Source organism: Thermoascus crustaceus, assembly GCF_041956765.1.
Source record: "Thermoascus crustaceus strain CBS 181.67 unplaced genomic scaffold VTN00scaffold_8, whole genome shotgun sequence".
Lineage (NCBI taxonomy): Eukaryota > Fungi > Ascomycota > Eurotiomycetes > Eurotiales > Thermoascaceae > Thermoascus > Thermoascus crustaceus.
In genome coordinates this window covers 334,842-358,186 of record NW_027192534.1, presented here as the reverse complement: position 1 = coordinate 358,186, position 23,345 = coordinate 334,842, and the positions used below count along the sequence as shown (strand labels likewise).

General features: G+C 52.2%; 7 protein-coding genes across 7 annotated transcripts; 3 read left to right on the top strand and 4 right to left on the bottom strand.

The window, feature by feature from the left end:
* Positions 1-556: 556 nt before the first annotated feature.
* VTN00DRAFT_9720 (uncharacterized protein) lies at positions 557-2,755 on the bottom strand (the record flags this gene model as incomplete). Its single annotated transcript, XM_069436707.1, has 5 exons — positions 557-751; positions 809-1,268; positions 1,362-1,909; positions 1,971-2,077; positions 2,140-2,755. 5 exons carry the CDS (start codon positions 2,753-2,755, stop codon positions 557-559), a joined length of 1,926 nt encoding a protein of 641 aa, XP_069284319.1.
* Positions 2,756-3,621: 866 nt separating this feature from the next.
* Positions 3,622-8,042, bottom strand: VTN00DRAFT_9719 (uncharacterized protein; the record flags this gene model as incomplete). The annotated part of the gene is made up of 8 exons (XM_069436705.1): positions 3,622-4,991; positions 5,147-5,703; positions 5,828-5,861; positions 5,923-6,002; positions 6,183-6,625; positions 6,747-6,769; positions 6,831-7,812; positions 7,866-8,042. The coding sequence occupies 8 exons, from the start codon at positions 8,040-8,042 to the stop codon at positions 3,622-3,624; spliced, it is 3,666 nt and encodes a 1,221-aa protein (XP_069284318.1).
* A 404-nt stretch (positions 8,043-8,446) lies between these two features.
* On the top strand, positions 8,447-9,247 carry VTN00DRAFT_9718 (uncharacterized protein; the record flags this gene model as incomplete). Its single annotated transcript, XM_069436704.1, has 2 exons — positions 8,447-8,791; positions 8,855-9,247. 2 exons carry the CDS (start codon positions 8,447-8,449, stop codon positions 9,245-9,247), a joined length of 738 nt encoding a protein of 245 aa, XP_069284317.1.
* A 658-nt stretch (positions 9,248-9,905) lies between these two features.
* On the bottom strand, positions 9,906-12,323 carry VTN00DRAFT_9717 (uncharacterized protein; the record flags this gene model as incomplete). The annotated part of the gene is made up of 1 exon (XM_069436703.1): positions 9,906-12,323. One exon carries the CDS (start codon positions 12,321-12,323, stop codon positions 9,906-9,908), a length of 2,418 nt encoding a protein of 805 aa, XP_069284316.1.
* A 2,146-nt stretch (positions 12,324-14,469) lies between these two features.
* Positions 14,470-15,440, top strand: VTN00DRAFT_9716 (uncharacterized protein; the record flags this gene model as incomplete). The annotated part of the gene is made up of 2 exons (XM_069436702.1): positions 14,470-14,472; positions 14,544-15,440. 2 exons carry the CDS (start codon positions 14,470-14,472, stop codon positions 15,438-15,440), a joined length of 900 nt encoding a protein of 299 aa, XP_069284315.1.
* A 1,953-nt stretch (positions 15,441-17,393) lies between these two features.
* Positions 17,394-21,257, bottom strand: VTN00DRAFT_9715 (uncharacterized protein; the record flags this gene model as incomplete). Its single annotated transcript, XM_069436701.1, has 13 exons — positions 17,394-17,486; positions 17,538-17,603; positions 17,677-17,921; positions 18,043-18,230; positions 18,486-18,551; positions 19,211-19,434; positions 19,490-19,882; positions 19,941-20,266; positions 20,325-20,438; positions 20,492-20,786; positions 20,836-20,875; positions 20,935-20,963; positions 21,015-21,257. 13 exons carry the CDS (start codon positions 21,255-21,257, stop codon positions 17,394-17,396), a joined length of 2,322 nt encoding a protein of 773 aa, XP_069284314.1.
* A 1,152-nt stretch (positions 21,258-22,409) lies between these two features.
* Positions 22,410-23,156, top strand: VTN00DRAFT_9714 (uncharacterized protein; the record flags this gene model as incomplete). Its single annotated transcript, XM_069436700.1, has 1 exon — positions 22,410-23,156. One exon carries the CDS (start codon positions 22,410-22,412, stop codon positions 23,154-23,156), a length of 747 nt encoding a protein of 248 aa, XP_069284313.1.
* Between the last annotated feature and the right edge of the window lie 189 nt (positions 23,157-23,345).

Here is a 23,345-nt window from a genome sequence, read left to right as displayed (position 1 = left end):
CAATGGGAATGTGGTGGTTATGTGGAATAGAAGCTATGCGGATGAAAGTAATGCTCTGATAACGCGTAGATCGTCGGATGAAATGAGATAAAACTGCCTGGAGGACGAGTGGAGGGGGAAGGGCATGTTTATGTATGCTTCCCGAGGAATCCTTGGTTCTTGCTCAGTACGGAAACTCCAGATGATTCCATTGAAAGTATCATTCTGAGAATGGAGGAAGGAGCAACTAAAGGAACAAATTTGCCATGGTTCATGTCGATATTCCAAGGCAGCGCAGCAAGGGCATTACATTTCCAAGAAGACCTACATCCAAAGACTGCCACAGCGTGACGGTAGGAAGGACTGTCGAGACCATCAGAATTAGTACTATGGAGGTAGGCTGCATGAGAAAATGGGGCGCGTTCCTTATTGACGTTTACTCCGCCATATAGCGCCACATAGGCTGGCATTCAGATAATTTCAATACTCGAGGCTTGATTAGTTGCATCTATTTCAATCTGGATTCCTGAATCAACCGCACTCTCTGCCATCTATCCATTCATCTATTGATATCACATCACAGCTTGGAGCTAAGATTGGCGTCCTCCTGCTGCTTCTTCTGCTCCTGCGAGTTCTGGGCCTGAGACGACTGAGAATTAAGACCCTCCTCGATGGCCTTGATCTGCAGTGCCAGGAACTTGGAGTAGACACGGCACATGGCAAGATTACCGCCCATGTACCAGAACCCTGGGTGGCCGCTTGGTCGGAAGATCTATGCTTATACATCAGTATACTTGTATGTATATCCGTATTAGAGACCGGGACGTACGGAATTCAGCTCACCCTCCTCATCCAGGCCCCAGACGTCCTTGCACCTATCTGCAACCTTATCGCCCAGCGTCTTCCGCACAGTGGTACGCATATTATCGTACCCCGTCGCCAGGACAACGACATCTGCAGGAATCTCAGTCTTATTCTTGTCGTTCAGGACCAGCGCGTGTGGCTTAAACCCGGCGATGCCGTTAGGGCTCTGTCGGATCTTAATCTTCCCGTCAGCAATGAGCTGGCTGCACCCGACGTCGATGTAGTACCCGCCACCGCGGGTGTAGTAGAGACTGCCAATTCCAGACCCGTCGATGCCGTAGTAGACTTTGAAGCCTGCCTTTTCGAGTCCGGATAAGGTGGCGTGATCGACGGCGGAGATGCGTTTAGTGAGGAAGACGCCGAGTGCGAATTGGACAGGGTAGGGGAGGCTTTCGGAGACAATATCAGCTTGTTCCGTTGGGGGGCTGTTTGAAAAATTTGGTCAATATGCGTAGACGGTCGTGTCCAAGGGTAAAAATGGAAGACAGAGAGGAAGGGGACAATGCGATACTACGCACCCATATTCTTCATGAGTGCCCTCGTGGAGCATGAACACTCCCTTGTCGACCGATATAACATACGTGCCACTACGCTGCAGCATCGTGACCTCAGCGCCATTCTCGTAGAAGTTTTCCGCAATGTCATGCCCGCTGTTCCCCGTCCCGACGACAATGACCTTCTTTCCCTTAACGTCGTACTCGGACGCATCCTTGTGCTGGCTGCCGTGGTAGACCACGCCCTTGAAGTGACCTTGGCCCGGGAAAGTCGGTATCTTAGGTTCACCTGAATGTCCAGTGCAAAATACAACGTGATGGGGGTGGAACGTCCGCTCGATGATGGCCCCGTTGTCCTGACCACGCGTAAGCTGGACCGTCCACTCTCCTTTGGTGTCATCGTAGCTCGCGCTCTTGATAGTCGTCTTCAGCCAGACGTTGAGCTCCATCAGGCTGGCGTAGGCCTCGAACCAGTCAGCCAGTTTGTCCTTTGGGGTGAACTGCGGCCAGTTCTTGGGAAAGGGGAGGTAAGCCATGTGCGTGTATTCGGCCGGATCGTGGGTGACCAGCGTCTATACAAGTAGATCAGCTTCTGTTCAGCAACCAAGAAGTCGTTCATTCAGTTAAACCGACCCTATAGCGCTTCCTCCAGTTGTCACCGATCCTCTCATTCTTGTCAATTATGAGACACGAGATGCCAAGCGACTGAAGTCGAGCACCGACATTAAGGCCAGATTGGCCTATACGCATCGGTTTAGTAGTCAAAGCAGTTGTTAATCTTTCGCAGACTAGATAGACTTACCAGCACCGACAACCAACACCGTGGGCTCCTCGTCCAGGAACTCGAGCTGCCTCTGACGCCGCTCAGCCCAAGTGCCCCTGCTCGATCCGCCAGGCATCGAGTCCAGCGTCCCATACACGCGTCTCGGACCAAGCGGTTCCTCGAAGCCCTTGAGCTCCTGCAGAGACGTATACACAGCGTACGCCTTCCAGACCCCAGATGGACCATCCTGCGTAAGCCGCAGCATACCCGTGCCACGACCGACCCTGGTCTCGAAGAAGAACATCGAGACCACCCAGCTCAAACGGCCTTCGACAGGTGTGTCCAGACTGGGCTGGAACTTACCCTCATCCTGCAGGCGGAAGGCGGAGAGCTGTGCGCGGGGCTGGTTCTGACGGACAAAGTCCTCGATGCGGTCGAGATTCTGGATCGTGCGGAGATTCCACTCCAGAGTGAGCATGTCGCGCCACCATGATTCCTGGTGAAAGAGCTCCGCGAGACGGGAGAAGTCGTTCCCAGACAGGACAGCTTCCAGATCCGTGATCCATTGCTGGGCGATGGCGCAGGGATCCAGAGGGGTGGTGACCTGGGGGGTCACTGGGAGCTGGATGATGTGGTGATTCTGAGCGAGTGACATTGTGGGACTCTGAATCTGTAAAAGTAATTGGTGTATATGTATATGTCTATGTATCAGAGACAAGGATATGTAGAGGTACAGAGCACTAGCCAGGCTCGAGCTGGAGATGGAAGAAGTCCGTTGGCTGTGGACTGGACAGAGTCAGAATATAAATACTAGGAGAGAACATGACTGCAGATATGACTGTGGAAAGTCAAGCGAAGCCCAGTGATGATTCCGATCGCAGCGGAGGATGCCCGTCAGATTGCGTGGACCGACGTGAATGGGTGTGAACGGCCGACAGACTTCTAGAACGGGACAAAGAAACCCGAGATGCTGATAGATCGCGGGGACGTGGGGCCAAGGGAAGGTTCCCCGAGGGGAAACTGGGGCAACCCGGAGGTTCTAGATGTTTACCAAAAACGAAGACTCCACAGTTCCTATTCAATAGCCCATACGTCGTTGGACAATCTATAATGAGTACCTTGTCCGAAATTCTAGCAGATATTACGTTATGTTTTCTCAAGAGCTCTTAATCATGGCTACATTCACAGAGGTAGCAGTTTTGCCGACCTGTCAGCCTCTAGGGCTTAGGGCTTAGGGTCAGGGCTTCTCACCATCTATCACTCCTTCAATCTGCTTCCCACCATTCACTGTTGCACACAAATACATTATTTACCATATTGACATATGTTGTACATGTATCTTATTTAATATATGTGTAAGTGCACCCATTTACCGAGAACAAGAATAGAATGTTTTTAGAATCAATGCTACTCTTGTCAGTGACTCACCCATCCCCTTCAGACCACCACCCTCTCTATCCGTACCTCCTTCACCCTTCAAGTGCCCTGACACAAGCTTGCTCACACTCACAACCTTGGCACTTAACTCCGTGATTGGCATGGTGCCCAAGATGTCAGCAAAGGCACATCGGCTGCCACGACTTTCGCCAGCCACGTACGGAACTCCACGGCCACGAGGCTGTCAACCCCATTACTGCTGACACTTTTACTGGGATTGATGCTTTCGATAGAGATGTTGACCAGCTTTGAGAGCTTTGTGCGAATTGCGTCTGCGACAGTGGCGGCTGCATCGTCCAAGGACGTCGCCGATCCCAGCAGAGAAGTGATGTTCAGCCCGGAGTCGCTGTCCTCGGCTCCGGGGCCAGTCGTGGTAGCAGAAATCGTCGAAGCTAGTTGGGTGAACAGCGGCATGTGCATCCATGAGGGCGCGGGCATACCTCGCGCCCGATATTGTGCAGCGGTTGTCAGGGCTGAGGCTATTTGAATGGGCCTCCTGGAGGATGGTCCAGTCGGTTCCAGGCAGTACTTAATCATACTGTGTATCTCTCCTTCGCGAACGGAGCCCAGCAGCGACGCGACATGTGTTACGTGGCCCAGTCTCTGGCAATTCTCGGCCACATATCCAATGGAGAGAAGCGTACCCAGGTCGAGAGAGATGGCAGGGAAGCCGAGAGACACGCGGTGTGCCGCCAGTGCGTCCTGGTATGTATTACCCGCGGTGTAGTTGGCTTGCCCACGATTGCCCACAAGGCCCGTCACGGAGGATAACAGAATGAAGAAATCCATATCTCTCGGGAGACAGGCGTGGAGGTTCCAAGATCCTTGGACCTTGGGCCGTGTGGCTGCCCAGAACTTCTCATAACTCATGTTCTCAAAGATCTTGTCGGCTAGAACCATGGAACCCTGAATACAACCTTTAATTGAAGGAAGACTGGCTTTGCACTCTTTCAGAACATCAACAAGACGAGCTTTATCCGAGACATCACAGGCAAACACAGGAACGGTGGCTCCCCGACTCTCGAGTTCTTGAATAGTTTCTTGAGCAGCAGAACTCGCTGCACCGGAACGCGAGAGGAAGATTATGTTCATCGCACCCCGCGAGGCCATCCATTGTGCGATACTGCGGCCGATACCCCCAATCCCCCCTGCAAGAACGTAGGAAGCCTTTTCCTCGAATTTGAACGGAACTGGTGGTTGTGGAACGACTGGGACAATAGCATCATCTATCGGGACAAGCACAATCTTTTCCATACCCTTGCCAGATTGCAGCATCCGGAACGATTCCTCCAGCTGCGAGTAACTCAGGACGATGGTTGGCGATGGCTCTTTGATCTTGCCTTCGGTGTACAGACGGATGGTCTCCTCAATCAACCCAACAGCCGTCTGGGTCGGTACCGCATCATGGTCGGCAACTCGACACTCGCCATGGTAACATTTCGAAGAAAAGGGTTCTAGGAGGTGGCCTTAGTCTCGATACATCTGAAGAAAGGGATGGGATATGACTTTACCAGTGAAACTTTCCCATTATTCTGTGCATCTTTCTTCCCGATTTCAATAAATCGGCCAAATGGTGCAATACATTCCCACGTCCGACGAAGGGACTCACCCGCAAGAGAGTTCAATATAACATCAACCCCACAGCTATTTGTCATCCTCATGACTCCCTTGGCAAATGACAAGTCTCTGCTTGAAAAGGTGTGATCCTTTTTAACTCCGTATTTAGTCCTGATGAGATTGGCCTTCTCTGGAGTCGATGCTGTTGCAAAGACTTCTGCGCCAACAAGATTTGCCAGCATGATAGAAGCCCGTCCGACTCCACCAGCTGCACTGTAAATCAAGACAGTCTCCCCTTTGCTCAGTCTCGCAAGGTTATAAAGCCCATAGATTGCGGTCACGTTGATGGTAGGTAGAGAGGCAGCGACTTCAAAACTCGTATCTTTCGGTATGATGGCTACCACATCCTCGATCACTCTGCCATACGTCTGAAAGGTTCCTGTCCTGCCCATCCCGTCCACGTAGACAACATGGTCACCGACTCTTACTTTCTTCACGGCGGACCCAGCCCGGGTCACGATGCCGGCACCGTTACTGCCGAGAGTCACGGCGTTATGCTGTCCCATTGCAATCATAATGTCGCGGAAGTTAAGACCGACCGCTTTGATCCTGACTTCGACGTCCAGTTCGCCAAGGGGCTCAAACCAGACCGGGTCGGTCTCGAATTAGAGCTTGTTCAACATGCCCGGAGCACCTGTCGTGAGTCTCAGGGGTCTCTCGGCTTCAGCCTTACCCAGAGGGACCATCTGGGCTGTTGGTTTCGATGCCTTGGAAATTAAATAGTCGTTCATTTCAGTGGCATCGACAAGCCGGTTTGTGTAAACACACCATCTTGGAGGAGGTATTCACCATTGTCCTTGTCTGCAGTAGCCTTCACATATTGATGGTCAAAAATGATTGCAGGCCTCCTGCGAGGGTCGTGGATCAGCAATGGCCAAAGTGACCAAGTTGGCTCCCTCGAGATCTCGCTCCCACCGTACGGCCCGAATGAGTCCTGCGATCATGTTTAATTTTGGATTTGACGTGAAGTCCCCGGCCACCCAAAGCAGTCCCTCAAAGTGGACAAGAGGTGTCTAATATTGGCGTACTCCTCTTCAGTCGGGTCTGCGAGTGCAGAGCGCTCCAGCTCCACCAGTGAGACACAGAGAGTGCTCTTGAGATCCCTGTTGCTCAAGTCTGTATACTTGACGATAGAACAATTTTGAAGGCCATATTCTTCAGCTAAGCTGTCGATAAGTGCGGACGCCAGGCCATCTAGATCTTGATCTCTGGTGACGATGAGCGTCTCTGCCGAAACCTTGCTTTGGTATTCTTCATCACCAACCGCAGAGGCGACAAGGACACTAATCGCATGCAAATCCGGATCGGCACTGTCTTTAAGGCTGATTTCGACTCCGGAGAAGCCCGTATTTCGCAGGACATTTCCCCACTGCTCTTCGTTGATCCAGGGACCCCATTTCCGAATAGTTCCACGCCCAACCACCAACCCGCCAGCATACCGAAGGCGACCGGCATGGAAATGAAATCCGGTCTAACGCCCTCGTTCATGTTCAGTTTGCCCCCGGGCTTGAGCAAAGACCGAACATGTTTCAAAGTCTTTCACAGGTCCGCAGTAGCACGCAAGACATCGTCTGCCACAATAATGGTCATACTCTCCTTTGGCAGATCCTTGGTCCTGCGGATCAAGCTCAATATTCAGGGTTCGAAAGTCCAGGATGTTCCTCCAGCTGTTGTACTTTCCTTGGCCTTCTCAAAGAACCCTGCAGAAGTATCGGTAAAAGTATATTTCGCGATCCTTGACGACTTGCCGGAGCTCTGTTCATGGGCGGGGAGGGGGCTTAAGATTTCCAAGAAGGCCGCCGTCGAACTTCCTGTGCCAGCACCAATCTCCAAAACATTCAGATCGGTGCGGCTATGCCCAATCAAATCGAGGTATGCCCCTGTCAAATTATAAATGTCACCTGTATCAATCAACTCAGCGTATAGTCTATCTAGGAGATCGTTCATGCCAAACATGAGATAGAGAGGGTCGACTTCCTTCTTGAGAACTCGAGCAATGTTCGATCCCATACGGACGCACAGTGCGCCTTCAGGTCCCATTGCGGCGACTTTACGGTAGAACAGCCCCTTGAAGTTTTTATCCTTCTTGCATTGCATCCACCTGGCTAATGGCAAGTGAGACATGGAGTCCGATTTGAGGATCCGGGCTTGCTGGGGTAGCCACTGGTAATAGTTTTGGAAATGTCCCTCATATGAGTCGCTAGGGACATCCTTGAGCTCGTCCAAGGCGTTCATGATCATAAGCATGGTGGCTAACTGAAGGTCCTGTACCTCATGCCGTCGATATTTGACGTCTTCCTGTGTAGAAAGAGTCACGTTTGGTGTCATATCGGATTTGAGCAGGTCAACATCTGGCTTCCACTCTATAGTATGGCAAAACTTGGTGGTCCGCGTTTCCGCTGACTCGGTGCTTGAGAGTGGAGAGGACTTCAAACCCTTAATTGCCACTCCGCCTTCATCGACTTGACCATCCGAGACCATGACGTCGCTTTCGTCCCTCTGGGCAGCAACCGGTGTCGACTTGGAATGTCCACGGAAGGTATGACCAGCGCTGCTGCTGATAGTAGAAGACACCCATACCTCTCGCAAAAAGGTAGGCAGCATAGCCGCTGGCAGCGTCTCTCCTCCGACATCGTCAAGGATGGACATAAGAGATACCTGCAACATACTGTCAAGGGTGCATGGGTGAACGACGTTTCGTATCCACGAACCATATCCAAGGGAGACAGGCACGTTTGGGAAACTGTTTTCGGAGCGTCTTGCCACATGCGGGCGTCCTCCTCAGCTTCACGACCGTTGTCAATGCTGTTCGCTTTCGTAGCAACCTCAACAGCTATATAGCCCGTACAATGCTCAATCCAGTCATTGCTGATCGTATCGTACGACATGATACGAAAATTCCACCCGACCTTTGAGCGTTCCATGCTCGATTCTTGCATTCTTGACATATATATCATCACCTCGACGCCCTCCTTCTTATCCGGAATGCTCAACGCTGTTTTAATAGCAACGTCCCGAAGACCGTATCCCGAGATAGACAAATTCGGATCCGAAAACGGTAGAGCGTCCAACAATGAGGTTAGTATATAGATATGTCCATTTGGATTTACCGCGAACTTCGTTCCATTGACGGTACGACTTTCTCAGATATTCAAACTTCAGACAGGCAGGTTTGCCAGATCTTTTTCCTATCCGTCGACCCTTCCTGACGCTGTATTAGCTTCTTTCAGAGCAGATCTCCCAGATTTCACATTTGAATTTGTTCAAGGCACAATTCCACATACTGAAGGTAATGAATGCCCCTTGTCCCCCTTCCCCGAGTGATGGAACAAACTGCTTCGATCGACATTCAACGCTGAAGGCAGGGAACTGGTCCCTTTTCACCACGTCATTCTCCAAACTGCCCTTGTATTGTTATGATAATCCTCTGTCTGCGCAGTCGAACCTGCAAACAGAAGACGAAATTCTCAGACTGGTCGAAGAAGAGGGACCTTTTGACGGGGTCGTCGGATACTCTGGAGGTGCTACCCTTGCAGCGCAGCTCATAATTCGGGATTCTCTGGAAAATCCCTGGAAGCTTTCCCACGAGCGTGTGTTCCGCTGGGCCGTTTTCATCAACGGCGCAACGCCCATCGAGGTCTTTTGACTCTCGGATGTCGAGGCGAAGGAGGGTGTGATCGAAGAGTCTGAACTGATAAAGGAGGCGGCCGCAATCCTTCTTCGGCCATCGAACATCCGGGTCCGGAAAGGACTAGAAAAAAGACATCCGGACTATAATCCTGCACAGATTCAGAAGGATCTGTTGGCCCTGCAGACCAGGCAACTTGTAGATGGCAGACATTTCATGACTGGTGGAGCAATGGGTATAACACGATACGATGCAAGGGTCCAGGGCACTTTGATTGACATCCCCACCCTGCACGTGCGAAGTCCAACGGAGAAGAACCGACACTTGGGGTTGGGGTTGATGGAGATGTGCGAGCCTTCTCTGGTGAAAGAGTTTTTCCATCAGTATGACCATGACTTTCCTAGAGGCCATCTTGAGATGAAGACGATTGCCGAGTTGATCCGTGAAACGGCAGAAATGGCTTAAATACCTACCTGGGTACCTTTATCAATTCTTCCGGAAATCACAAAAACTTCACAGGCGGAATCTATAGGTTCAATAAATCTTATAGACGTAGTTGTCACATGGGAAATCATCAGCATCAAAGAGACAGACGATAGAGAACTTTATGGGTAATTCAGATGGATGGATAGAAGATGAAGTGCAGGAGATGACGAAGGAAATGGGTAGGGGAGATGGCGTGGGCCCGTTCTGACCTAATAGGGAAGGAGCCCTTCACGTACAATACCGGCCTAGTAAGGAAACCACATCATAGTAATATCTCAGGTACCCGATAAAACAACAACGTCCAAGGCAACCCTGATAGCCCGTTTAAGGGGAGTGGTTAAGAGAACCTCATGGTCACTCATTTGAATTTTAAAGTGTGATCACTCATGCTCACCAATGTATTGTTCGTAGCCTGTCTAATCTAATAATAGCTACTAGTCAATAGCAACTAGACACAACATTATGTCGCCCGAAAAGAGAACATACAGAGAATACCATGTGCTTATTTGGGTACTTGCTTGTTGACAAAATAACAACGCCAACACACCGACCGCCGTACATATACCTAGAAGGGAAAAAAAAAGAGTCCCATATATAGGGCAATGAAGAATAGAAAAACTGGGGCAGGAATCCAGATCTATATACCACCAGTCTCCCCACCATCATCAATAACCATATCAACACCTTTGATCGGATGCAGCAACATCGGCGGAAGACACATGCGCCCCTCGCCCGCGAGTTCTTCCTCCTCCCCGCCGTCGTTATCGACGCGGTACCCAAGCCAGCGGCGGTACAGGTTTGGTGAGAAGCCCGCCGAGTAGAACCAGGTCGTTCCCCGGAAGTTGTGCTCGCGGTCGCCGAAGATGGCCGTGCGGGCACCGCCGGACGCGCCGTTGCGGCCCGCGTTGAAGACGGACTCGAGGTAGTGCGTCGGCCAGCGACGGTCGATGTAGACCGAGTGCGGCACGTAGACGGCCTTGAAGCCATGGTGGAGACACGTCGTGGCGGGCCACATCTCGGAGAACATGCTATGGCGCTTCAGGCTCGTCTCCCGGTGCATGGTCATGAGCAGCTTACGCGAGAGCCGGGATGCGGTGATGATGGCCGTCCGTCGCGGCGGGAGGCCGTTCTCCCTGTTGTAGCCGGTCACATCATCGCGGAGGAGCCATGTCGTGCCCTCTGGGTCGTACAGCGGGTTGAAGACGATCAGATCTGCGTCTTCGCCGACACCCCATTCGTACTTGTCTTTTTCCATGGTTGTCGGGGGAATGCCCTCTCCTTCAACCTCCATGATGTCGCTCTCATGAGGTCTCTCTGGTCCCCAGATGAATTTATCACCATGCCGGTTTTCAGGACCTTTTCCATCCTTGTTGTCCTTGTCCTTGCCCTTGCCCATCTTAAGGGCACTCCACATGTTATTAGGGCTGTTCGTGCCGACCTCCGTCTGCACACGGACCATCTGCCGGAAGTCATCCCAAGAACCGTGGACAGAGGGGACGTAGAACCGAGCGTTTCGCTCCCAGAGTCCCTTTCGGGGCTGTTGTCGTGCCCAGCTGGTCACCTTGTCAAAGAGGTGATACCAGTGCCCTGTGTACCGCACATCCATTTCCCAGTTCCAATAGTAATCGTACTCTGGGTGCTTATACGCGAAATACTGCATGGGCATAAACGTGCTTCGGTAGACCCCATGTACCGGCAGGCCACGGGTCCAGGTTTCTTCTAGTCCGCTGTATATCAAGCCCATCTGCTTTTCAGACCACAGCGTTCCCATGCTGCGGAATTCTTCAGGAAGGGCATCGCGGAGGACGCGCTCATACGTCTCATCATCCGACCATATCTGCAGGTTTTCATCTTTGACGTGGACAAGGAAGTGCACCGTGTACTCTCCACCAGATTGCAGCGAAAGCTCAGCAATCAGGGAACGTAGATACAGGATGTCTTCCGGTGTGTATTTAAAGTCAAACCAGGTTCGAATAACGACCGCAGTCCTGGGAAGTCGATCTGTGTCATTCTTTGCGCCGTCCTTCTTAGAGTCCTCGGCAGAACCGGCAACATGTTGCTGATTCGGGACCCCGACTTGCATCGCAATAGAACGGTCGATCTGGGGTTCAGGAAGATCCTTGAAACGGTGGATGTTTGCAGCCACGCATCGGTTCTGGGCGGCAGCCCAGTCCACCTCACGAAAATCAACCGGTGGAATATCCTCCCAGACACGCTCAGCGCCTTCCCTGTGGCCTTCGAGACCGGCGCCTATTCCTCCTTTCTTCACTCCGTATCCCAGACCGTACGGACCCAGCCGGCCAAATCTGTCGAAACAGAGATCATCCTGGATTCCAAGCATCTCGTTGGATCCCATCACGGCATCCGGGAAGCCACGCGGAACCCCCTTGTAGTGATGGACTGGCGGCAAACGGACGGTGCCCTCCTCGTCCAGGAAGCACTCCTTCTTCGCGCCATACTTCTTGATGTAAGCATCGGACGAGTAGTCTGGGTACGGGTTGTATATTTCGCTGAAGAACTTGGAAGTCTCCTGGTCTCTCGCTTCCAGCGTCTTGTTGGCCTCCTCGCCTAGGACTTGTCCCTCCACGCCATCCCCGGGGTATTCAGGGACGTTGTCTTTCCGCGGCACCAGTGTTCTGAGTCCGCCATGGTACCGCTTCAGGAAGGGGAAGCTCTCCCACTGCGGCGGTTTGGCAGCCGGCTTGGGCAACTCCAGCGCAACCCGCTCTACGGACGAGAAGCTGAAGCGAAAGAGGGTGAGGACGAAGAGGATCAAGCTGGCCAGCAGGGTCAGACACAACCATCTCATCACCCGGTGTGGGACTCTGTAGAAGGTTATTATGCCGGTCCGGCTCCGCAGCATGGAGGGACCACCCAACATTGGCCGATGCGAACCGGAGGTGACGCGGGAGGTATCGGAGAAGGAGTGAGAGTCGTTTTCGCTATCGGATTCGAGGTGCTTATGCGATACTTTCTCGAGGTCTATGTCACGGGAATGCTTGCGCGAGAACGGGGTAGCATTGTAGACGGCGGTATGCCTCGCCTGCCAGGTCATCGCAACCGGCAGCGGGTTGTAACGATGGGTAGGTGATAAATCACAGTGACCTCATTCAGGGCACCAGACCAGGCGGTTTCTGTCCAGAACCTTAGGCGGGGAGGATATGTGGTCTGTCCCGCCGTGAGGTCTACCGGTAAGTATGAGGCGGCGCCAAGAAACAACGCCGTCGAGACTCCAGCGATCAAAACAACAACAATGGCAGCGCTGAAAAAACACGAAGACACGACAGCAGGAGACAAGTGGGTTACCGCATCATAAGTAGGGCTGGAGGACGAGGGAAAACGGGAAACGATGCAGGAACTTACAAGACCAGCCGTCTGGAGACAGACAAGATGAGATGGAGATGGTTGCCGAAGCGATTGCGTACTCGGTCACCTGCCGGGCCGAGCCCTGGGGCTTGGCAGCGGCGCCGCCAGCCCGAAGACGTCGAGATCTTCTTTTCTCTTTTTCCTTCTCTCTCTCTGCAAACAACAGAACACCCCGGATTAAAACTACTGGGAGCTCTCTGTCCTGTCCATACTCAGACCCATCCCGAAGTCTATGGCTGTAGTATGTGTCCAGGGCTCCATAGCACAGTGCTCCGTCCTGTGTGGGAGAACGGGACTCTCACACAGACGGGACAGAGCACTCGATGGCCCCGAACGGATACTACTCCGTACGGAGACTGGTCCTGCAGGTCCCTGGCAGATCTACAGGAGCAAAAGGGGGTCACCGACAAGCACTGCGTCTCGTAGTGTGAATCCACTCCATCGTGGACAGCCGCGTCAAAACTGCCGGTAGGAGACCGGGGATTGTCACTGATCGACAGACTCGTCATCTTTTCAGCGCCTGTCGCTTCCTTTTTAAACCCGAGAACGTAGGACATTCCGAGAGGAGCATTCTCTGATCCTCTCCAATCCGGAAGTTAAGCTAACAGCGGGCGTCTGGAAGCATCCGACGTTGAATCCCCGCATCTGTATATAGAGGCATCGCTCCCGAAAACAGCAAGGTCGATGCCCAGCCTGGGGATAGTCCACAGCTTGTCAGCGTGGCAGAGTGGACACTTATCTCCCTTGCTTCGAGGCGTTGCATGAGCATCGCATGTACAGTACGGCGTACCGCAGCAGCGATACTAACCACGGCAACCCACACAGCAGGTGAACAAAGCCGACAGTCCATATTTTCATCTACTCTCCCTGCAGCCAGGGCCGCCAGATCCGGAATATTCTGTGTCCTTCTGCGCAGAGAAAGCAAAGAACACCGCATGACCACCTTGCCATCGCATTCCTCTGGCATGGGAGCGGCGTGCACAGGCCAATCGCCGCAGACGTCGTCGGCCACCCGATCTCCAGGCTGACCGCTGGACCAACCGCATACACCTCACAGTCCAAGGAACGCGGTTATCCTCCTGCGAGGCCGTCTGGCCGCGGACGTGGATCAATGGGATTCTCTACCGACCCTGGCCAGCCTGCGACAGGCGCGCTACACCTCCATCTACAGCAGTCTGAGCCGACGTTCCTGTCGAAGGTGATATGGGCTTTCTACACCGATTGTCTCGCATCGTCCATTCAGCACGGCTCTTGGTTCTCTCCGGCAGCGTCCTGACGCAGGCTGGATCGGCCTCTGCATACCAGAAGACGCTTGAAGACTTGTGGAACAGGTCCAACATGGCGAGCCCGCCGCTTCGGGAGGCAAGATTCCCAGACTTTCGGTTGGCGGTGATGCAACTGTGATGATTGCTCATGTACCCCGAATCCACTTTATCTGCCACTGCTGAGCTACTTGACCATGCCATTGAAAAGCAGGCTGGTACTACAAAGGCCCGCTGCTTCTTTAGAGGTGCATATTGTACTTTCTGCATAGGCCCGTCAAGTGCGAAGCTGCATTGGCGTGCAGCTGGGGTTTACATGTCTCATGATCACCGAGTCCTGTCCGACCAGCCGGTGCTTTGGTTCTGTCAATGCTTAAATATCTCCATTCCTGCACACCAGTGCGACTTTCATGCCTGGGACGTTTTGCAGAGCGTTTTACATGCAAAGGGGTTTCGTCTAGGGCACGTTCTACGTACAGTATATACTGGACGGAGTGGCCATTTACAATACCATTTGCCCCTACTTCGACTCGTGAAGTTGATCCACTGACATTTCTGACCTGATCTGACAGAATGGTACGCAATACGGAGATTCAGTAATCTTTTTTTCCCTTATCCCTCCATCGGTGTGCTTACCTGGTATGTAGGCAGAATTATTATCTTGGATACTGCAGCATATTTCTGCGCCTCTCCACCAGCCTCTACATCCTTTCCTTGTCTTTATATTAGTCCTGCTGCCCATGATCTATTTCATCAAGCGAATCCGCAATGACTACCACGCCTTCTTGGCTCTTGGACCCGGGGGTACCCCGTCCACCCCCAGAGGCTATCTGCGGATCTGCGTCCTGCGCATCTTCGCTCTAAGAAACCCGCTGGAGCCGCCGTCCCTCCCTCCATTCCTCCATCCCCAGAACGGTATCCTCAAGAATAGCCTGCGCTGGCGGAGCGGCCGCCGCCCCAGAGTCGCCGGCATCGCCCCCCAGCGGCAGATGACCCAGCGCGGGGACCCGGCCATGTACGAGGCCCTGTCCGCCTCGATCCGCAACCTCGCCCAAAGCCACCCGGACCGCCTCTTCCTGGGAACCTCCTGCTTCGAGAAGCACAGCACGGGCATCTTCTCCGACCCCGCGTTCCGCAACCGACCCACCTGCAACGGGGAGGTCTGCCACGCGCACCCCAGCGACGGCAGCATGCACCTGACCCTGCACCCCGCGGACGTGAAGGTCGTCATCGAGCGCGGCTGGGGCGAGCGGCACCCACTGGCGCGGGAGAGCTGGTGGTGGCGGGCGAAGTTCGTGCCGCCGGGTTTCGTGATGGTGTACGCGCCCCGGGATGAGAAGGAGCTGCGCTGCGTGATGGAGATCATCCGCGCGGCAGCGTGGTGGGTCAGCGGGACGGAGCTGCGGAGGGACATCGAGGTGAATAATCGGAATCTGCAGGATCTGAAGGGCGTGGTGAGAGATGCGGAGGGGTGTGAATTCGTCGAGAGTCCCGTGCTGGCTGCAAGAGTTCCTCCCGCTCCTGCTGCATCTCCGGTCAGCTGATTCCGCCGTGCTGCGGGTTAGGCTTCGTCGTACTATCGTCTGGTCATTCTCGCTTGGGGCCTTTGCATGATATACTACGAGAAAAGCAAGGCTGCTGCGGAACCTGAACCCTTCGTACTCCCGCGTTAGCCTCCATGTCTACCTCCGACCCCCGCCCTTACGATTCTCGAACGTCGTTACACACAAGCTACACCAACTACAACCCGAATCCCTAACATACCACGACTCTCCTACCCTCAGATGTATATGTATCCCTCAAAACACACAGCTAATGAATGAAACGCCTAATGAAATCGAAACGAAAAGTCCCTCTATCATAGCAGATACCTTAGATATATCTATAAACCGTTCCAAACCTGTTCTTGAATTGAAAAGACATGTCCAAAAGAAAGGAAGGAAAGAACATACAAGCTACACTCTGAACAGGTTCAATAAGAGTACAGCCACAAGACGGATTTCCTAAAGTTGTCTTAAGCTACATTAGCTAGCTAGCTAGCCAAGGCTCGATCTCGTATATAGGTGGGTTAGTAGTCACGAATCTAATGTACATACACATTGTAAACGAACCGAAAACGGCCTCGAACGTTCGAAAACGTGCGTCTTTGCCGTTTATTTATCTATTCCCGATGGGTATATAGACAGATAGACATACCAACAAACAAACAAACAAACAAATAGATGAAATCAACAAGATAAATAAACAGAACAGTCTGAGAATCTGGCTGGCTTGATATAGGTAGTAGTACATACAGTACACTGACTCTCAGTAGCCAAGCCAAGTTTCAACTCGAGATGCACATTTCATTTCATCTCCTGGATATGATCTGAATCTGAATCTGATGTGATAATAACCTATAGCCAGACAACCAGACCCAGACCCAGAACCCATACTACTAGTACGCAGTAGATCAGAGGTAGCTACCTACCTAAGCTAGGGCAGTTTATGATCGATATAAGACGGGAAAATAGGGCAGTCGAGTCTCAACCAGGTCTGTCTGTCTGGCTCCCGTGCTCCTGTTCTCCTGTTCTTCCACGTGCGTCCGATATGTACTGTACATGGACATGGACATGGACATGGACATACATATACTGTACATGTCGCTGATAACTGACAGATAGTTGGCTAAATAGGCAGATGCTGAGCTAACAATCAACATGATTCATGGTAGTATATGCAGTAAATGGATATACATAAATACTTAGTCTGGCACACTTTTGTTTCGGGGAAGACGTACGGAAGGGACAGCCATAAAGCAAGGAAAACCGACGCACCGGTTCTTAGCTTTCGTGCGCTTTTTTTGCATCTGTCCTGAACAGAGCAGAGGAACCGGGACCTAGGAAGTCACGTCGCGCCAAGCCCATGTGAGATAGTCACAAGCTGTCAACTGAACGAAGTGGATTATGATAGGTATGGTATAACTTCGAGTCTCGAGGATGGTTACGTCGATCTGGTCTATTCATCGTACAGAATAAGCATAACAGTAGCAAGCGGAGTTTCTAGATAAGCCACACCGACGGCAGCGTACAGAAGATCAGAGCGGTAGTACGACAAAACACGGCAGACGAACGAATCAACGATTAAAGGTATATGAATATTTGAGTAGTATGAGTTTAGCAGCAAAAGAGCTTTAAGGCACACAAAGGAGTATTCGTTCGATGATCGACGCCAGGATAGAGGAAGGAAAGAGATAAAAGTGGAGGAGCTAATAGCATAGAGGAAAAGAAGAGCCATTAAGAGAACACACATGTACCAAAGCAGCAAATCCCTTCCCTACGCGAAAATGTGTCTTTGCCGGCCCCGGCTCCCATTCTCTCCATTTGATGATGAAGAGAGGTTTGGTTGGTGTTTAAACAGTTTCATTTCATTCAGTGACACGCAAATTCCCGCAGATGGTCAGGTATTCCCCACGTCACACACAAGTTCATCGACTCGAGATGAGTTCTTCCGCTCGCTTAGTCGCGACCGGTCTTCCGGAGGGTCTCGGCGAGCCATTCGAGACCTTCGTACAGACCGTCACCGGTGGTAGCGCAGGTGGATTGGATGTACTGCGAAACGTTAGTCGGGGCTCTGGTCGTTCATCCGGGCGATGGACTTACCCAGGCACGGCGGGTCAGGCTCTGCAGACCTAGCTGCTGGGTGATCTCAGCGGGGCTCATCGCGTTCTGCGCGCAAAGTGGTCAGTATCCGCCGCAAAAGAAAAATCTCTCAACGTGGCAAGGAGAGCGGTCCACATACAGGCAAGTCCTGCTTGTTGGCGAAGACCAGGAGAAGGGCATCGCGGAGTTCGTCCTCGTTCAGCATGCGCTGCAGTTCCTCCCGAGCCTCCACGATACGGTCACGGTCGTTGCTGTCGACGACGAAGATGATACCCTGGGTGTTCTGGAAGTAATGTCTCCAGAGAGGACGGATCTTGTCCTGACCACCGACGTCCCACACGGTGAATTGAATGTTCTTGTATTCGACCGTCTCCACGTTGAAACCTGCAGGACCACACGAGACCTTCGTTAGCCACCTCTGTTCGTTCGACTTTTGGCGTTGCGCCCGGGACTTTCTCCAACGTGATCGAAAACCGGGCAGGACACGTGTCGGGAATGGACTAACCGATCGTGGGGATGGTGGTGACGATTTCACCCAGCTTCAACTTATACAAGATGGTGGTCTTTCCGGCGGCGTCCAGACCGACCATCAGAATTCGCATCTCCTTCTTTCCCCATATTTTATCGAACAATCTCGAGAAGGTCAGACCCATGTTGGCGGCGGTGAAGACGGGAAGATTGAAAGCGGTGGCACTTGGAGGAGAGAGGTCAGCGCAAACTGCAGACGGAGGATGTCTTTGCTTTCGATATCCAGGGAGAGACACGGAGAGACAGGATCAGCGGAGCGACTTGGGGAAAAGGGATGGACGAGGCCTTAGGGGAGTTTGAGGACGGTCTCGATTTGACGGTGAAAGGGTTGTGGGGGGGAGTCCCGTGTTCCACCGAGCACCGACTGGCAAGGGGACGGGAGTGGCGTGGGAGCAGGAGGCAACGAGGGTCTATACTTACAAGAAAAACGAAGCAGAAGTGAGCGAGAGATGGCAGAGCGTGGATGCAGATGGAGGTGAGATGCGTCTGTCGCGGACGAAGTTGTCGTCGTGTGAAATTTGGCAGGTCGAGAAATTCGGCCGTGCGCGTAGCTTCCGTCACTAAGCAGCACGGGGGAGATACAGGCCAACACGGTATTCTGGCAGCTTTGGAACGCCCTGGAAGAGGAATGCAGAGGAGCCAAGACCGCTTTATGCGCCTCGAAGAGGACACGGTGTTGCGCTCCAACTGCGGCCGGCGCCGAATCTCGCGGCAGGAGGCGAACTCCCTAAGCCAGGCTCCATTATTTGAACCGCACGTCTGCCCAGAGCTTCATCCCGTCGATAGGCCTGCCGCAAAACGCGTGGTGGAGCTCGCGACCGTCCCAGACTCCCCAAGGACGCTCTCGTGCTCTCCTGCTCTCGCTCGACCCCACACCCGATCTGCAGACGACGCGTCGTTGGGGACTGCCATGTTGCCCAGTGGACCGCCAGGCGCATGCAATACGTTTTTATCTACTGTTCATTTCTCCCGATTCCTGGTTCGGACAAGAAGACTACTGACAAGTAAGAAGAAAGAGATTTCATCATCCCAGCTCTCCCCGCCGCCGGTGCGATATCCTGTCCACCCGATCCCGCGAAGAACGGACAAACGCCCTCCAGAGGGACTGATATATCGTCTTGCCTTCCACCGTGTCGCTCGCATACCCAAAGATCACCAGCACGACGATCGACAGGAACATGATCACCCCGAAGCAGATCCAATATGTCCGCGCCGTATACACGCCCTGCAGGTCCTCGATCTGCGTCGAGAAATAAGCAGTCATCAGACTCACCGGCAGGAACAGGATCGTGACTTTGGCCAGCAGGACCGTGATCCTGGTGAGTTTCTCGACGGCCTGCGAGTCCTTCAGGGCGATGAGGTTGAAGTTCTACGTTTCAAGCAGGTCAGCCCTGTAGTGTTGGAAAGGAGTATACGAGACTCACCAAGAACGTGAGTGACTCTTTCTCTCTCAAGCACGTCTCTATCTCGCTCAGACAGTACAGCTTGATGCGGTCCACGAGTCTCTCAAAGCGGCCAACGGCGGCAGAGCTCAGGGGAACACCCACCGGCGCATCGTAGTTGCTCAGGATGCTAAGCCTGCTTCTCAGAGTCGACTGTCGTAAGTCCTGAAACTCCAGGTCGCTAAAGGTATTCCCATAGGAATAGTTTTCCCGATTAGAGCGCGCCTCATCACGGAGCAGGCGCTGCCTCTGCAGAATCCGCATCATGATGAGTTCGTAGCTTTGGTAGAGCCGCTTCAGGACGGCAAGCCGACTGCCCACCCAGTGCAATTGGTTAACCAGCTCTACCTCGGGTCGTACAAGCATTTTTCGTCTCTGCTCTCTATGTCAGCTTGCCGTTGGGAGATGATCCTTCGCAGTATAAGAGTCGTACAAGATCATTCAGATAAGCCCCATATGTATGCTCTCTTCTGGCGACGAGACTATAGCTGGAAACCCAGTCGTCGAAGATATAGTACAACAACAAGCTGGGACCGTCTTCCTGCTTTATCTTGGCCTGATCAGGCCCAGTGCCTGACACACTCCGTACACGTATCGTCACCAGGGAGTCGCTTTCAGAAGCGGCAGAATGCTGTTTGGACACTCCAGAGAAAATAAGTCCAATATTTCGACGGATCGCTCCAAGTATCGCCTTCCGCTCCTTTGCTTTTGGTATATGCGGTCCAGGAAATGGGTTTTCCTGGATAGATACGACGGTTCCTGATCAGAGTAAGATCCTGAATGAGATACAACACCACGTATGCAAAGGGTTTCAGACCATCACTGCAAAGGATTATCCAAGTCCATATCCTCTTGCCATCAGGAAAGCCTTCCCCGTTCTCGATTTCCATCCCTGAGATCCCATAGAGGGAGTTGTATCCGATACATGTATCTGGCGATGTGGTCAGCATGTCTCGGTCGTCGTCCTATCCGTACCTTCCTTACATTTTGGACCATAGTCTACTGAACAGAAATGCCAAATCTGGTCGACAATTTGAGCGAACGTAAGGTTCTTGAACCGGGCGGCCTCCTTTATGACTTCCGGGTCGGGCATATCATCCAGAGGATATCCATCTTCGAGATCCTTCCCCTGGGGTGCAATAGATCGATCGGGGTCTTTCGCATTTGAGCAATCAGTAGTTGAGTCTCGGGTTCGAATTTGAGACTGGGTCTGCTTCACAGGCTCCGTGCACATCATCGCCTGCAGTCTCTCGGAGACGCCATATTGGTTGGTAATGCACTAAGGTGGTCAACGCAAAGCCAGCAAAATGTCAGCAGAGAAAACCAACTCGTATGGAATCTTTCTGTTTCTCGGGTGCCCAGATGTTACTGCGGAAGTTAGCAGGTGGCATAGCAGATCTGAGAAGGGACGTAGGTTGCAAACTTACATCCATCTTGTCCCGAAGCACTTTGGTTTCTGGAACCAATCAGCCAACTGTTTGCATATATGCAAGAAGTGAAAAAATACCGGTGTATCCAACAAGACCGTAAAATCCTCCTTTTCAAGATTCACCGCGCACCATGCATCGTCATTGCCAAAGTCCAGCACGAAGTTCTGCGTCGCTGCATCTTGCAAGTGCTGCAGATAGTCCCGGAAATGGACCTCTTCATCAATATTATTAAACTTCTGAGCCAGTCCAGGTCTGGTCGAGAAACTCGAATAGTATTCCGTTGGTGTTTGCAAACCGCTCGAGGCTGATATTCCTGGCATCTCTGTCGACGCCCCTCGGCTTCAGATGAGAAAATGACTTAGTGATCGACAACAGCGGTGTACTGCAAAAAAAAGATGAAGAATTGGTTTCACCAAACGATGCTAAAGAAACAAGACCGAGAAAAGAATCGATAACGCTACACAAATAATATATGTAAACAGCACCAAGTGCGACCATCTCCATAGTAGCGTCCCCGCAGCCTTGCTTGCTCAGCGTTCGACTGACCGCGGTCATGAGGCTGAGAGCCTGATACAAGCTGGGATTGCTCGGACATTGGTGGGCGCGAAGCGCAAGCCATCTGACTCGCCAACCGGCCGAAGATCATCGTTCACGGCGCCAGCTCCAATGCTGTCCGATTTCCAAGTGGCCGGTCTGCAAAATCTTCAGGGCCCAGACTGGAAGCTCCAACGTCAGCTCCACTGCTAAGCCTTTCTTGCTGTGAGTTCTGTCTCCCGGTCTTGCGTTCATGTTTCATGAGCTGTCGCGTGCTACGAGCTTAGCCTGCTATGTGTTAGGGATAACCGCTGGGGTCCGGTGTTCTTCAAGCGGCCCCGCCATCTCACTTTTGGTTTGAATGGATGGCCGTTCAAGAAATACATGCCCAGAGAACTCGTAGATCATTAATAGGTACGGAGTAAATCAGGCTGAAAGGCTATTATTGCCAAACTTTGCGGGATACCCGTCACGACGGGAACCTTCCCCGCGGCGGGCCGGTGCCTCGACCGACTCTTTGGAACCTTAAGAGCTCTGAATCCCCAACTCTGATTGCCCGTGAAGACTAGTTTCTCCATGAGTCGTCATAACCCTCATGAAATAACGCTTCACAGCTTTCATGGTACTTTAAACTATTGTTTTCACTCCCATAGCTATTGCTTATTCTTCAAGCATCTGCTGCTTCGTGCTCGTATTCGTATTACTCTAGTAGACAAAGTATAAAAAGGGTCGCCAGAGCAAATTCCCACCTATAGAAACGTCAGAACGTATACTCACATTGAGCGACGATAGCCATGACTCTCATCGATTATTTGACTATTTAAACATAAGTGCTTACTCAAGGTCAATGGAGAGAAAGCACAGCTAAAATTTGTTTCTGGACGCCATAATTACCAGGGATTTGCGCATACTCCAGCCTTCCATCTTTACTACTAATTATGACATCGAGAACTCCACCAGAGGACGTTATACTAATTCCCAAAGAATTCCTTTCGCTATCAACCCTGAAAGGCATCGTGGAACGCTACAAAGGAAACCGCCTGGAAGCTCTTCAGCGAGACCCAAACGCCTTTTCATCTACCTATGGGCGCGAAAGTCAGTTCGCTTACGAGACCTGGCTTTCTCGCCTCGAGAACCCGCTAAGCAAGACGTTCGTCGCCGTTGAAGACAAAGATCCAACCCCAGAGCAAAATATTTACAATCCAGTGCAGCGCTTACTGGAGAGTGAATGGCTTGGTCAGGCTACTTTGTTAGGACCAAAAGTGCTGCCTCAGGAAGGTGCTGAGACGTCGAAGCCATGGCAGGTATTTTCCGGGACCAATCTATCTGAAGGCCCGGATTTCAAGACGCTCGGGAACGCACATGCGACATATCTCATTGTAGGAGTGTTCGTCTTACCAGATAGAAGGAGAAAGGGACACGGCAGACGACTGATTGAGCGGGCGTTGATGGCTGCTCGGGACGAGGCAAAGAGCGCTTCCGCGGCCCGAGCCACTGTCGGTATCATTGTGGAATCAGGCAACAATTCTGCGCGCAGACTATATGAACGTATTGGGTTTAAGATCCAGGGGGAGGAGTTAGCTGTTGGTGGTTCAGAACCGTTGCCTGTGATCGGCATGACAAAGGATATCGACATTGAGTCAGAGCATCCGGTTTTTGGAGTTTGCGGCGCAGTCGCACAGTAGATCCTCAACATATTAGGAGAATAAAATAACTAATATGACTCAGACAGTATAGAAGAGCGCGTCCTGTCGCATCATCGCATTGTTGCTTTGACTTTTGACTCAGGAGTTATCAGTTTATCGATTGGAGCCTGATCAGGCGTTCCAAGGTTGGCAAATCAGGAAAGGTTAGGGTAAGACTAGTACAAGTCC